This window comes from Poecilia mexicana, unplaced genomic scaffold (genome assembly GCF_051168715.1).
Source record: "Poecilia mexicana isolate PSO_F unplaced genomic scaffold, ASM5116871v1 scaffold_10, whole genome shotgun sequence".
Lineage (NCBI taxonomy): Eukaryota > Metazoa > Chordata > Actinopteri > Cyprinodontiformes > Poeciliidae > Poecilia > Poecilia mexicana.
Window position 1 is genome coordinate 11,498,418 of NW_028263379.1, and position 15,724 is coordinate 11,514,141.

General features: G+C 36.2%; 1 protein-coding gene across 1 annotated transcript; it reads left to right on the forward strand.

Moving 5' to 3' along the window:
• The first annotated feature begins 527 nt into the window (after positions 1-527).
• On the forward strand, positions 528-12,255 carry taf7 (TAF7 RNA polymerase II, TATA box binding protein (TBP)-associated factor). The gene is made up of 12 exons (XM_014984661.2): positions 528-743; positions 1,168-1,244; positions 1,330-1,408; positions 3,045-3,178; positions 3,488-3,608; positions 3,714-3,772; positions 4,243-4,315; positions 7,177-7,290; positions 8,235-8,429; positions 10,446-10,558; positions 11,664-11,723; positions 11,937-12,255. The coding sequence occupies exons 1-12, from the start codon at positions 725-727 to the stop codon at positions 11,979-11,981; spliced, it is 1,089 nt and encodes a 362-aa protein (XP_014840147.2). The 5' UTR covers positions 528-724; the 3' UTR covers positions 11,982-12,255.
• Positions 12,256-15,724: the final 3,469 nt, after the last annotated feature.

Sequence of the window (15,724 nt, forward strand, 5' to 3'; positions counted from 1 at the left end):
AAAATTTTTTTTTTGTTTAAAACAATAATTTAATACTGAAATCTCAAACGTATTAAAGATTTTGAGCTTTTAACGGAAATTACCCATTTCATTCTGACCTGCACATTTTTATTTTGAAATATGCATCTTATGTCATTTTCAACAGGAAGTGAATCCAAACAGGCATTTAACAATTTTTTAATTAACGCTGCGAAATATAACTTTTGCGATAAAATCAATTAAAACATTCTGAAAATATTTGTGACTCTTTTGCTACTCTAGAGCTGCAAGTCTCGCGATACAACCCAAATGCAACGTTTGCATTTATCGATATTTGTAAATTTAGATAAATTAAAATTGAAAACGCACCGTATTTCACATAGACGCTTTCCTTGTAATTAGTTCAGATTTAAATAACTCACCCGTAGCTCATAAACTCTTGTATGAAGAGGTGAATCTTGCACTTTTCGGATGATCATGCACATTTTTAATTTCACAATTATTTTGTTGATAGGCGTCAGCGGAAGTGTACAGACCAGAAGGAGTAACATCCAACAAATCCGAGGTGGCAGTGAACGCAGCACAGGAAAAGCATCACTCCACAGTTAGTTTAGCATATGGCTAATCTCGGTGGTCAGACGATACTTTGATTACATCTAAATCGTTCGTTTCGAGTTTTCTTTATTATTCTGTGCGGATCTACATTTCATTTCAATTGCAGGCCTCGTAAATCACGAAGCTGGAAATGACGTCTAAAATTAAAGGTCAGCGCCATCATTTAGCCTTCTTTGCTAACATTAGCATTTGCTTACCTTGGTTTTTTATTATTTATGTTAACCACATCTGCATTGGAGGAATGAACGCAAACAAATGTAATACAGTGTGATAATTTAAGTTTACTGCATTATATCAATTATAACAATAGCAATGTAAACGTTACAGTAAACGTCTTTGGTTACTATGTTTACCTGCTCTCTTTTGCCTTATAAATAAAGCGTGACAGCTGCAGTAAGCTTTGGGTAAATACGTTCATTTTATTTAATTTGATCGTCTTCTTATCCAACTCTGTGTTTAACTAGAAGGTTTAATTTTTGTAATTATTATATTCATAATAAACTAAGTTACAAGCTCTTAGTTATCTCATAAAGTGATACCAGAGCCCTGTCTATGTTTATGTTTTGATTCTAGTGGGAAAGGTCGGCTCCAAGAGCAAAGAAGATGCTCCTTATGAGCTGGAGAGCCAGTTTGTCTTGAGGCTTCCTTCGGTGAGGAAGTTTACCCCTTTAATAAAAGTCAGCATGGTACACTGTGAGTTTAAAGTGATGTGAATTCACTTTCTGTCTTCTTCAGGAGTACGCCTCAACAGTCAGAAGGATAGCGCAGTCCAGCAGCATGAACATGAAGGACAGACTTACAATCGAGCTTCACCGTAAGTTACTTTATCAGTATTTTTGCCACTATTCTGTGTGATATGCTTAGTAGTTGCTAAACTACTAATTTCACTTCATTTGATCATGAAATTAATCTCACGAGGTCTGCATTGCCGATGGGAGGGTAACGTGCACTCATTATGGAAAGGAATATCATTTTGATTTCAACCATTGTTTTATGTTAGTCTTTAGAACTGAAACTATGTGCAGGAGTTTGAATTTATTGAGAATTTTCTCTAATGCACACAGAGCCTAAATGATGCATACAGACTCAAATATGAATATATCCTCTCCCATAAATTCCTGGTATAATTCTTACTGGATGTTTGGCAACTCTTCCTAAAGTCAAATAAAAGTTGCTAGTTTCCTGCACTGCACTGGCACAGTTTTTAAGAAAAGCCTGTAAATTTTTAGTTGGGTTGAAGTTGGGGGTCAAGATTCAACAGGAAACTGATTCAAACACATATCAAAACTGGAAGAAAAAGAAAAAGAACAAATCAGGGCATCATTACACAGCTAAAACCCTCACATCATTCCCATTGAACATATTTGGACTATACTTTAACGCTAATTTGATGGCAGGAAACCAACCAGTTTAAGTTAACTCTATCAATGCTGATAAGAAGAATGATCTGAAGTCCATTCAGAATTTTGCCTAAACTTCACTCATAACTTTGAAAACAGAAGAATATTTTGCTAAATATTAGCGGGGTTGCATTTGTAACCCTTCTTTGTTCATCTTAGGTTGGCGTCACAACAGACACAATCAGGCTTACTGAGTGAAATGCACAACATTATCTATGATAATAGTCTGAAATATTTGCAAAACCTGGAAAAATTACTCATGAAACCTTGTATATAATTCAATTGGTCCAAAATATATGTTAAAATAAAGAAAACACAGAGCTAATGCTAATACATACCACAGTTACAGATGGCAGCAGAAAAAAGGAGATGAGCTGTCTGTTACTGGTTGCTATGGTAACCACCAACTGTCAAGACTTTTTGACTAAAAAAACAAATTTGAAGTCTAAATAATCCAATTTTGACAATTATGTTGAAAATAAAACTCTGTCACGTATTTAAGTTTGTATTAATGTTTTTGACTGTGTGTGTGTGTGTGTATGTGTGTGTGTATAGAAGAAGATTCTGGTTATGTTTATTATGTGTTTAATATTAATCAAAGTGGATTCATGTTTTCACCAAGAAAAAGGCAAATACATCTTTCAGAAGCATAACATTTCTTCATGTGAACTTCTGTCTTGAATGAGTTTTATTTTTACATTCTGGTTTCATATTTATTAGCATTTAAAACATTTTTGAATCCATTCTGCAGTATTAGTTTTCAGTGAAAGCACTGCTGATTAGCAAATCATACTTGCTTGTGGTTAAATTCAATTTGGCGGATTCAACAATTTTACTTCTTATCATTTCTGCAATTAAAAAAAACTTTCCTGAATGGTGTGAACACAGAATTTGGATATTAATCCATAAAACCCCTTAAAAGTGTTCTGGAAATCTTATGCATTTACTTTTTTAGTTAAGAATGTTAAAAGGTAGCTTTTTTTTCTCCATCTGTCGAGAACGGAGTAAAAACCAAAATGCTTTCATTTCTCTTTTTTCTCTGGTTTACAGCGGACGGTCGTCATGGGATAGTGAGAGTCGATCGTGTTCCTCTGGCCTGCAAACTGGTGGAGCTGCCATGCATGATTGAGTCCCTGAAAACAGTCGACAAGAAAACATTTTACAAGACAGCTGATGTCTGTCAGGTAAACCTTAATCTCAATTTAAACTTTTTATTCTGTTTTTTTAGTGTTTTGCAACCTTAAATTTGGTTAAATTTCTTATTTTTATTTATGTGGGATAATCCAGTTGATCATTGTCAAGTGGAAATTAAACAATAAACGTTTTCCAATTTGTTTTTACTAATCAGGATCAGAAATTTTTGGAAAAACATCCATAATTTCCCTTCCATTTCACAATTATGTACTACTTCATGCCTTCATGTTTGCAATTTTTAATATGACAAAGTATTAAAAGTTGTTCAATAATTCAATGTTTTCTGTACCTGTGGTTAGATGCTGGTGTGTACACTAGATGGAGACCTCTACCCTCCTTTGGAGGAGCCAACCGGCACTGACCCAAAGACTAAAAAGAAAGACAAAGATAAGGACAAGAAATTCATCTGGAATCATGGCAGTAAGTTGATAAATAGCCTAACAGGTCTTGATTTTTAAAAGATTTTAGCTAAAAATGTCTTATATTAGCAGATTCTTCTTGCTAACTGTCGTTTCATGTCCACAGTCACCTGCCCTCTGAAAAACACGCGCAAGCGAAGATTTCGGAAGACGGCGAAAAAGAAGGTTTTAACATTTAACACCGTTACATTTTTTTAAAATTCTCCTCCAGCATTCCCCACCTGTCCGCTTAGCGTACTGTTTGATGACCTGTCTTTTTTATGAGCTCTCCTCCAACAAGACATTTCACATTTCATAAAACAGTGGTGAAAGTGAAAACTAAGATTTACATATAAATAAAGCGTTTCGTCTTAGATTTCCCCAAAGGCATACAAAAAAAAGCCATTTCACAATAACTCTGATCAAAGTGAACGAGCCGAAGCTCTACACTTCTACTTTGTCTTGAGAATGGATTTTCCTGAAGGTGTGGAGCAAAGCCATATTGATTAGGCCTCCTCTGTTTCAGTCGCTAATGTCCTTCCTGGCCGGCAGCCAGCTGCTACCTTCACGTGTTTGTGGTTGTGTGTGTGTGTGTGTGTCTGTGCATGTTGGTTTACAAGTATCCTGATCTTTCTCTGCTTTTTTCCCTGCTGCAGTACATTGAATCTCCTGATGTGGAAAAGGAAGTGAAGAGGCTGCTGAGCACAGACGCAGAGGCTGTCAGTGTTCGTATCCTTTTAGGCACCTGCGGTGAAAATATTCAGTGCATCCACTGGAAAACTGCTTGTGTTGTTGTGCTTTACCAAGCAAAATAAATCTGGTACATGTTGAAGAAAGTAGAAGATCACACATTCAGGTTCATCTCAGTATATTAGAGCAGGGCTGTCAGACTCACTTTTATTTTGGGCCGTATCAAAAATCTGAATGTTCTTAAAGGGCCGGTTATTCCAGAACGTATTAATAAAACCCACTAAGCTTTTAAAATATTAATAAATAGCTGCTTGTTTCAGTATTCAATAAGTGTTTCTTAAAATTACATAACATTGAACATGTTTTCACACTGCTAAGTCCAACCAGCATTTTGTGATTGTCAGATTTTGTGATTCTAATTTAGAAATATTTGTAAGGAATTTTTATATTTGCGCTAATCTCTGATCTTAAGTGTGACTTTTTATCAATCACTGCATTGATCACGCACTATAACTTGATATCCAGTAAGGTTGAGGCACCAGTCACTTAAACCCAACATTTTTGGTCAATTTTGTGAAAAATTTGCAGTAAAAACTAGAAACGAAATTGGGGATCTGTTGATTTTGTGTGGATTTTGCGGATTTAGTGAAAAACTGGAGGGACTAATTGATGTAATTTGAAGTCTTAAGGGACACATAAAAAGCCCAAAGGATCTCAGCTGAGTTACTCATGTAGATTGAATCAGTTTTCGATAATAATCTATTTCATATAACCTCCACACATTGTCTTTCTTATGTTTTTATTATGGTTCCTTTTGCTGGGCTGTGATTGGTCAGTCACTGGAAATGCCCACAGTTTTATACGATTAGATGTTTAGATGGGGCGTCTTTCTCCTCTCTGGTGTGACCGCCATATTTGCTCCCCTGACTTTTATTTTCCCAGCTGGATTTGTCCAACACTCGGCCTCCTGCCCAGCTCACCTTATTTGCCTCTGTGTAAAGCGTTTGTGGGTGAAGTTGCGGTGTGAAAAGAAGCTTTTAAGGTCTGATGAAGCTCTGAGCCTGCCTGACAGAATAAGAGCACAGGGAGGCTGCTTTGTGAGGCTACTCGCTGAGAGTTAATTGAGACAGACTGTTCATTATCACTGCTTAGTTGAGCACTGTAGAACTAGGCTATTTATAGTCCCATTGTTTGCATACAGCTTTAGACATACACACAACATATGCATGTAGAGACGTGGACAAAGCTGGAAAATGATTTGTTTTTCTAGTGGGGAAAAATCTAAATAGTTTTAATGCAGCCAGCAGTGGAAACACTATTAAAGCTCCTCCTCTCTGTACTCTGCATAACCTTTTTTGACAATAGGACAGGACTTGTCTTAGAGCATTTCTCAAGTTTGGTGTTTGCAGAGAGGAGAATCCTTCATCATTCCTCCTGCACAACCTTTCCTTCTGTCTTTTGCTTTCTTCCCTTAAGATCGCCCCACAAAAACCATGAAAGAAGTCTGATTTTGGAGCATTTCTGAGTTGATGTTTTAGAACTAATTTTTATCTTGGGCCACTTTACGATCTTAAACATCCTCAAAGGGCGAAATGTATTGATAAAACTACAGATTAACAAATCGTTAGTTATACCTTTCTCAACATATGATGAGTGTCATAAAATTAACCTGTTTTCACATTGTAATTTGACACTATGCAAGAAACTGATTTGATTTTAATGGCCCTCTGAAGCAGGGGTGTCCAAAGTGTGGCCTGGGGGCCATTTTGTGGACCTTGGACTGAGTGTGTGTGGCCCTCAGAAGCTGTTGAGAATGATAGAAATTTGGTCCATCCAACTTGACTTTTTATTTTTAAATCAGGATGAAGTTCTTACCAACATCATTTTCTCATAATGGAAAAAGTTAGGTACAACACAAAGTTTATAGCCTAGCTTTTATTATAAGTAGAAAAACGTTTATTCAGAGATTTTTACTGACTTTGCTGAAATAAAAATAAACTTTTATTTAGTCTACTGCTAATTATAGCAAGCATTTTAACAGAAACTGACCTAAATTATGTTCTTGTAACTGAGAATAACTTGGTTATACTGAGCCCAAAAGAATTTGAAAACAAGATGCCTTTCTTTAGATGTAGCAAACCTACAAAATTATTTTAATATTTAGGATCTATAATCAATAACCTCCTTTTTCTACTAATGTTTTTTATGTTCTCTTTTTTTTTTTTTTTTTTTTTAATTGACAAAAAGTTTCAGCACCCCTGCTCCAGAGTCTTGAGGGCTGGATTTGGCCCGTGGGCTTCGAGTTTGGCACGTATTTTAGATTATTTTCCTGAATAAATCAATATGATAACTTTATTCTGGTAATATGACTTGAAATTGTATGACTTTATTATCATATTATTACAACTTTATTCTTATATTATGACTTTAATCTCATAATTTTATTTATTTATGTTCTTTCTTACAGAAAATGATTAAAAACTCCCCATATTTGCATTGTTCTTTTACGACAGAAAAGGTTCTTTTCTGGCAAACCTTACAAGGAACTGGTTGGCATGACGACGACTTCAAATGGTTGCTATGGATACTGGGAGACCCTAAGAAGCCACTCCTTAGAACTTTTCCCTTGCTGTCCTGCTCACTGGATAAATTAAATACGACTTTGTCATATCCGTAATTATTAGCAAGTTATCGTAATAGTATTTTAACATGATGTTTTTCCTATTAAATAAACATCCTATTTACAATAGAATATACATTTATCTGTAAGGTTTTTAACCCCGTAGTTACCAGACGTGTGGTTCATTTGGTGTTCATTTGTATGCGATGTGTGTTTCTTTGCTACGCTGTGGATAAGTGAAGTTTCCAGAAGTTGTTTGACCCTAACTCCAGATGTCCAGGGTGGGAGGTCATAGCAGAGGATGAGTCCAAAGAAGCCGACCAGCACGGCTCTCTGGCCAATCTGGATTCTTCTCCCGGCACCTCGGGGCACAAGATGGGTCATGGAGCCTCAGGTAAAAACAACACAACTTATTCATTGTATGAAGTGTGGAGAGAAAAGGATTTGCTGATTTTGTAGGTCTCCTTAATAACAAAGAGTTTCAGGCGAAAATAATTCCCATTCTTTGGGTCGCCCTGGATACATTGTGAAATATTTAGTTTGCTTTGAGTTTCTCACTTTAATTTGTTAAAGATAAACCAGTGATTCTGTTTGCTGTGTGTTAGTTATACAATGAAAGGAAAAGGAACCAATCAACACACTCTAACAAAAAAAATTATTGGTGTTCAGCTGTTGATGAAATAATTCCTTTGCGGTTTAAGATGATAAATTACCTGCATGACCATTATATTTTAATTTTCTCAGCATAAATGTCAAAAATATTTTTATGCATTCATATTAAAAGCAAGATGGCTCCCAGCCATTTTCCTGTTGCCCTCTTGTGGTTTAGCAGTTTTGGTTGTTTGGTGCCAGGTATTTTTTTTGTTTTGTTTTTCCAGGCTTTGTTATATTGTTGTTCTGCAATTTTGGAAATGTTGTGCTCTGATGTTTTGGCTACAAAAATGTGGTTTTGGGATTCCAGTGAATAAGATCTCCCTGTCATTATTTGGTCCTGATGTGGGATTGTAGTTTGGAGAAGTCAACCAACCCAAACAAATTATGAATGAGATATGTTATATTCATAATTAATTATTACAAAGAGAACAAAAGCTCCACGGAAATGAACTAGTCTCTCCATGAACACAAAATGTAAGTAGAAATAAATGATAGCTATGGTTGGTGAAAAGGTGAAATATCAAATTTCCTGCCAGACATTGTAGCGGTGTTTGTGATCACCATTGATTCCTCTTTCCACTTTAGCTTAATAGGAACTAAGCTGTATGAAATGTGAACCGTTTTGTCTTTTTGGTGATGGATTTTAGGTTTCAGCATTTTTCTGATTGGTCTCATTCTCTAAAGTCCCACATGACGAACTGAGGGAGATCTTCAACGACATCAGCAGCTCGAGTGAGGATGAGGAGGATGAAGGGGACCGTCACGACGACGAAGACCTGAACATTATGGACACTGAGGACGATCTGGTGCGGCAGCTGCAAGACAAGCTGAACGAGTCGGACTCGGCCCAGAATGAAAGCGACAGAAACAACCAGATAGGTGAGGAACAACCAGATAGCTGATGAGGCAAAAGCTTAGTTTCATACAAATTTTCTTTCTGAATTTTGGACTTTTCTGTCAAAATTGTGACTTTTTTCTCAGAATAAAAAGCCAGAAATCTGAGACTAAAGTCAGAATTTAGACTTTTTTCAGTTGCTCTAATCCTCTTTTGTATAAATTGTATGTTCTCCTCTTTCCTATTTTAAAGAACAGCTAAAATAAATTAAACCTTATATGTTGCAACTTAAAAAAAAAAGCATTAAAATGCTCTCCTTATTTTCCCTACAATCCACTTGACGACAAAAAGACCCAGACTGGATCCTTTGGCTAGAGCTCAACCGTTTACTTCAAAAATAAAAACAATACAAATGAAAATTATCCTCAAAAATGATCAAAATTAAAAGCATAATAAGAATATTTAAAAACTGTGTGATTCCAGGCCAGTATATACACACACACAAACCTCCTTAACTGTCTAATAAGCAATTATATTTGCTGGTTTAGTTTCTTACATTACAAATCTTTATGCATGAGAGGCTCTAACCCGTAAAATATCGTCCTGTACACATTTGAACCCGTAAATAGTCACTTTTATCCTAATAATCGTAAATCATAAGAATTAACTTAATTTATCCTGAAGATCTGAACAAACTCAAACTGAATTTATGCTTCTAAAACATTCTTTAACTACCTAATTAACTGTAATTAAATGTTGGATTTTTTGAATCACGTTTAGTTGTTGCTGTAAGAAAAGGTGAATTTCTGTAAAGGAGTTTTAATCATCTTTACCAGGCGTGCCAATAACTAAAGAATGTGTATAAATTAGTTTAAAACGATTGAAGATATTTAGCTGTTATATTATTCTGTAACCCCCTTGTGGACATTGCAGTTTTCTCTATGAAGTTTATTACCATAGTTCAAATATTCATGTACAAAAGCCAAAGGATGATCCCAGATCAAGGCTTGTATTTGTTAAATGTAAGATATGGACATGAGTGCCAAGCGCAGACTCTTTAATTTAAACATATTCACATTCAAATAACCTCCATACCTAACTGTATGAAGCAATAGGCGCCTTGGATTATGCAATGCTTCACGCTGGGCTTGCAAGTCCCACCTCAGGGTAAATGTTCCGCCTCTTAGCCGACTCAGATGTTAATTTTTCAGGCCTAGTTGTCACAGCGACAAGGTTGGACTTTGGAAGAAAGTTTGATGTTAAATTAAATCAGATCGCCCTCAGGTACTTGTCAAAACAGATGTAAAAAATAAATAAATAAACTGAGCCAAGTATCTGAACTTTTAATAAGAGCTGAGTTTTTTAGGTCAGACATCACACGCTCAGAGTTAAATAAATAGCCCCTCTTTCACTTAAACGCACACGCTGTGCCCCTCACACACTGACAGCTCTCAGCTAACCAGCCTGACAGGTGTTGTGTCTCAGCATGCAGCTCAGGCAGCTGCCCGCTCTGGCAGCGCTCTGCCTCCTTATCTGCATACGTGAAGCTGTCAGTCAGCACCACTGGTCAGCTCCAAACACACTTTATTCCCAGTATGTTTCAAGCTGGCTCACAGTGCTTCCTGCAGCAGTTCAAGGTTGTGATCAGCGACGCCGCAGTGGCTGCTTCTTCAGTAATTTAACAAAATGCAGCAGCTGCACCAGAATTTTAAGCACCAGCCGTTACAAGCAAAGAGAGGGTACAATTAATTTGATTAATGCAGATGCTGATGAGGCAAAAGCTTAGCGTGACACAGTCCGATTCAATTTAATAGGGAGGTTAAGCCTACAGTGGTCTGATTTAGTTGTCTCAATTCCTTAAATTGAACAATTGTTTCCTTTAGATCCAATTTGTTAGACTCCTCTTCTTGTGCTAAAGGTGTATGTGTCGTCCCTGGAGTGCTGCTTGTGAAGATGCTCCTGTAATGTTTCAGCTTTGCTGCACAGGAAAGCAAACACATCAATGTTTTCTTTATGTTTTTAATATTTCTAACATACGAACCACCTGCTGTTTTCTGCAGTAATGGACTATCAGGTGCAGATTAACAACGTTAAGGCCAAGCTTCAGGAAACGCGTGCCAGAAAGAAACAGCAGGAGGAGCTCATCATGAAAGTGGAAAACCAGGCCCTGAAGGTGAGCAGCGAATCCAATTTCGGATCACAGAAACGCAAAATATCACCAACTATCTTTGGTCTAGTTTTTAGTAGGGGTGCACCGATTTAGCCAGCCGATTTCCTTAATTTTGGGGGATGACTTTTACATGTGAAGCCGATCTTATCCACCTTGGCAAACGTCTAAAAATCAGCCGCTGCCCTCTTTTGCTCTCCCGTTAGAGAGGTTTGACTGATCAACCAGTCAATCGACTGCAGATGCAGTCAGTGCACCCCTAATTTCTAGTGGAAATATTTTACTTGAAATAAGACAAAACTAACTTATAATTAACTTATCAACAAGATACTGGTGGTGGTAATATTGAGGAAAAAGCATTAGTTCCACTTACACCATTGGACAAATGTCTTATCAGTGAAATAATCTAGTACTTTTTAATCAACATTAAGGAATTGTTGATTTAAAATAAACTCCTATATTTTGCTGAAAAGTCACTTGTGAGTTTTGTTATATTTCAAGTGTACTAAGATATTTGCACTAGAAACCAGACCCAAAATACTTGCAATAATCAGTGTTTTTGCAGTGCAGGGTTTGTTTATGCAGAAATATTTCTTCACTGAGCAGCTATTTAATTTCATTCATAATGATTGAGTTTCCTGCAGAATCCCTGTTTTTTAAATCAAACTTAAAGGGGATGGATACAAATGTACGCCACACGTTTTAGATATTTGGTTGTAAAAAAAAATGTTTTATGTGTTTAAGGAACATTTCTATGCGTTGCTGTTTAGCGCAGAATCCATAAAAACAGAAAAGTCTCCCTCTTCAACCCTGCGCTCTTTATTGAAAGCTTCACAATGAGTAGAGCATGAGCAGACATGGGGCTTTTTCAAGCTGCCATTTCGAGCTCTCATTTCCTGGTGTTTTGGGACCGTCTCAGGCTCATCACCAGTCGTTATTATCACAGTCGCGTCGAAAAGGTCAGCTGTCTCTGACTGGCATTCCAAGTGGCCTTTCTGTCACAGAGAAGATACTGACATGAGCAGACACACATTTAAAGCCATCACAGTTTAATGAGGCTCAGCATGTCGACTCCTGCTAATCCTGTTTGTGTCTCTCTCTCTCCTCGCAGAATCGCTTCCAAGCCTTGCTGGATGACATCGTTCAGCAGGAGGAGCAGGAGATGGAGCAGGTGAGTAACTGTTTGGTAATAACTTCACGCTGGGAGCTTTTTACAGCTTTCAGCTCTAAATACCAGCCTTTACAGAAAAGTTAGAAGGTAAAGTTGAATTTCTTCTGACACTCCGTACTGTGAAATTTATTGTGATGTGAAGAGTTAATTATCGTCTTCTTCCTCTGCAGTTTAATTTGGTTCAATCATGTTATGTATTTTATCCCCCAACAGCTGGCCTCGCTTCAGGAGCAGCTGGACTCCCTGATAGAGAAGTGACCAGCAGGGGGCAGTCTCTCATCGTCTTCAGTCGCTCCTCATCAGGAGAATGAAAAGGGAGGAGGACGTGTCCTCATTCAGGAAGGAGGCGTCTTTTATCAACGAAACTTGCCTTGTCATTCCGATTTGGTCGTTTTTATGATTCACATCTGCAGCGTTTTTGATTTGTGAATAGTTTAGAAGGTTTTTTTTCCAAGTTGCTGCATTATGCATGTGCATTTGGGGCTTTAGGAGGATATATTGTGTTATCCTAAAATAAAATATGAGTCTTGTACAGGTTTTGCTTCTGTCTTTTCTGTGTAAGAATGAGAAAGACATGTACCAGCATATTCATATTCTTTAAGCATTTGTTTCATCCATTTAGGGTGCAAATAAATAATTTTTTTCTGTATTATTATTTACTATTAATTGCACAATTTTTTAAACCATTGCTTTAAAAAAATGACACGTTTCTGCCTTTTTTAACTTCAAAATTAATAGTCAAGATGGAAATGGCAGAAAGTTAACTTTTTGTTCTTTAAGCAATGGTTTAAAAATTGTGCCAACAGAAGTGGGGTGATTTCCAGTTAATAGCAAATAATATTGAATAAAAAGCTATATTTTTCTATAAAAAGTTAAGTTCATTTTCCTAATTTTGTTAGCAGAATTTACATTTACAATAATTTCAATCAACAGCTTGAGGATGAATTAAACTTAAAATAAGAGGGTAATATTAAGTGACTGTTTAAGGTGGTGTTGGTCAAGTCACAGGTTATTTAATTGTCTCACACAGAGGATAAGTGAAGCTCTTCCATTATTCATACCTGCTGTCTTTGCTTAGCAGCCAAACTTGTAAAAAAAAATCTTTATTTTTGCTCATGAAACAAATAGGAACTGAACAAAACCAAAAGGTTGCCATCAGCAAAATCTCTCAGGTGTCCTAAACAATTCTCCTTATTTTTTTTTTTTGTGTTTTTGTGTGCTTGGTACTAAATGTTAAAAGAAAAATAAAGCAGAAATGTTCAAGGTTGAGGCTGTAAGAACTCCTCCAGATCCTCATCTGTGGCCAGATAACCTCAAAACAAATCCATCCTCATTTCTGATGGAAACAGATTAAAGGATGATAGTTTAGGTGTTTTTCTAAAAGAAACTCAAATTAAATTAAATAATAAATAAAAGTTTGAATATTTGACATTTAAAATTGAGAGGACTGACCCATCTTCTTTTCCTGAGATAAATTTGAAAAAAGGCTGAATATGTGTTAGGGAGCTCTTTTTCTTTTATGTTTCTATTCTCTTGTCATTATCTGAATTTCACTTAATTTAAAACGAAGAGGTGGTTTGATTCATGCTTTAGTGGACCAAAATGGAGGTTGTTTTCAGAGTTTTACTTTTAATGGAAAGGAGAAACAATCTGTTTTTGACCTGCTGGTCACTGTTCAAAGAAAACCTGGGCAATTCTGATCACTTGCTGATTGATTACTGTCTCCCAACAGGAAATAGGTCATTGTGTCATGTCCAGTCTCACTAATCAACTCCAAATTATTTATATAACTCCTTGAAGTCAGAAGTACAATGCATAACAAAGCAAAGTAGACAAAATAAATAAGCACAACAGAAATAAACTAAAACCATATTATGTAAATGACTGGCAATACTTTTAAAAACAATTAAAAAGGAAAGTATTAATTAAAATGCATAACTATTGAATGGAATAGTTATAAAAAAGTTAACTGGCTGACCAGGAAGACTGACACATAATGTCTACAATAAGATATTAAAAAGATATATTAGTTTTAATTGCATGGAGGCCATTGGTGTCCTACTAGAAGTTAAGTCCAGTTGAAAAGCTCTACTGAGGTTTTCTGAGAACAGCAAACAGATCTGCATGTAGTAACAGTGAAACGTTGTTGGTAGAGACAATGAGCTGTTTTAAATAAGTTGGTATCTACTACTGCCTTCTGAATAAACCTTTTAGATGTCCAAGGAGGAAATCCTTGAGCTTCAGGAAAATGAGGTCGATCTAATTAGGCTACAGTGTGATCCGACGCTTAGCCATTTTATAAAGTTTAATTTTCTACACTAATATGTAATTAATTGTGGAAGTTTATTACACAGTCGGGGGTTTTTTATTGATGATGTAGCCAAGGGGAGAATTGTTGGGATTGGAAGTGGAACTAGAGCACAGCCCTGAGGAACGCCTTAGTTAACTCCAGTAGGTGATGGCAATTGTAATGGGAAAATGTAATATGTGCTCCTGAGGCTTCTTTTTGTTTAGGTTTTCTGAATATTCTTGCCGTAAAGTCAGTCAGCTGCTCTCACTCAGACATTCCTCTGCAGTGTCAACAAAACGGTCGGGGTCAGACCCATGATGCTCGAGTCAGAACTTATCAAGATTTATCCTCTTTAGCATCAAACACAGACTCACTTTTCTTAACAAAAGGCAAATGGAAGAGTCATTGGTCCATAATAATCCAAAACTTCATAAAACCTGTCTTCGATTTTTAGGAAACACTTTCACAAGATTTTCTGACCAGAACCTATAAGAGACCCAGAATCAACTGCTAGCTAGAACAAACCTCACAGACTCTTGTATTTTTGTTCTGATCTTGCATTGTTTTAATAAATTTGTCATGTCTTATCATCCAGACTATTGTTAAAGTATTTTTTACAACACAATGCCGTATTAATGTTGAACTGAAAACTGCACTTTCCTAAAAGACATGACCTGAGCAAAAACCTGATTTTTTATTAAATCCAACACCAACAGGGCAAAGTATGAGTTGTCTTTTAGGTTATTTGACAATACTTCAGGTGAAACTTTTTTCTTGATCAATCTGATGAGGTTAGATATTTTATTATTTACCTTTGAATCATGAAAGTTTAAAAACAAAGACTGTAGAAAGAGACTCGTTAAGACATGTTGAATAAACCATCAATGACAGGTTGTTGCGTGCAAAGAGAAAAAAGAAAATCAATTATTTTGTTGTCTGTATAGTTAAAAATACATGCTTATGTTTTGAAGCAGTAGTAGAAGCTTCAGCCTTTCGATTACTACAAATGTATACAGACACTGTAGTACAAAGTAAATTGAATCTGAACAAGAATGGTTATTTTAAGATTTGTTCTCTACTGAACAATTCATAGGGTGCAACCAAATCGATGGCGGCACTAGAGATTTTTTTCTTACAGGTGCGAAAAGAGGCAAAGTATTTTATGAAGGATCGATCATTTGTTCTTCATTCTCAACACACACAGAAGAAGCTACAAGTCAAGGTGGATATTGAATAATTGGTATTCTGAACCGAATAACTGCAATATGGCTGACAAACATATCACAATATAAACATTCATATTAGTCAATATTGATTATTACTGATTAGTTTTTTCTTTTAAATATCTGAAATACCATGCATGTTATTGTACGTACGGAAATTTCGCGCAGGCATACAACGCCTGCGCGACATTTTACATGTCATCCATCTTTTACATGGATGACATGTAAAAGACTAATCTGCCGCGTTAACTCAGTGAAACTTTGAAATGTAGTTATTAATTGTTATGATCCACAACAAAGGGAAAGAGGTATTCTCCACGCTGCACGCAGACTCGTTGCCATAGCAACTGACAACAATGCCACTTCATGTTTTAGGATTTAACACCAAAAAAAAAAACATTCAAGAAATTTGCACACAGAACAGAACATTCAGTCTGTTGTTGTAGTATGTTTTAGGCTTAATGTTTTATTAATAAATAATTGCTGTG

Coding starts and splice junctions, on each gene's coding strand:
- taf7 (XM_014984661.2), top strand. Junction 1,245..1,329: donor TTGTCTTGAGGCTTCCTTCG/GTGAGGAAGTTT, acceptor TGTCTTCTTCAG/GAGTACGCCTCAACAGTCAG. Junction 11,724..11,936: donor AGGAGCAGGAGATGGAGCAG/GTGAGTAACTGT, acceptor ATCCCCCAACAG/CTGGCCTCGCTTCAGGAGCA.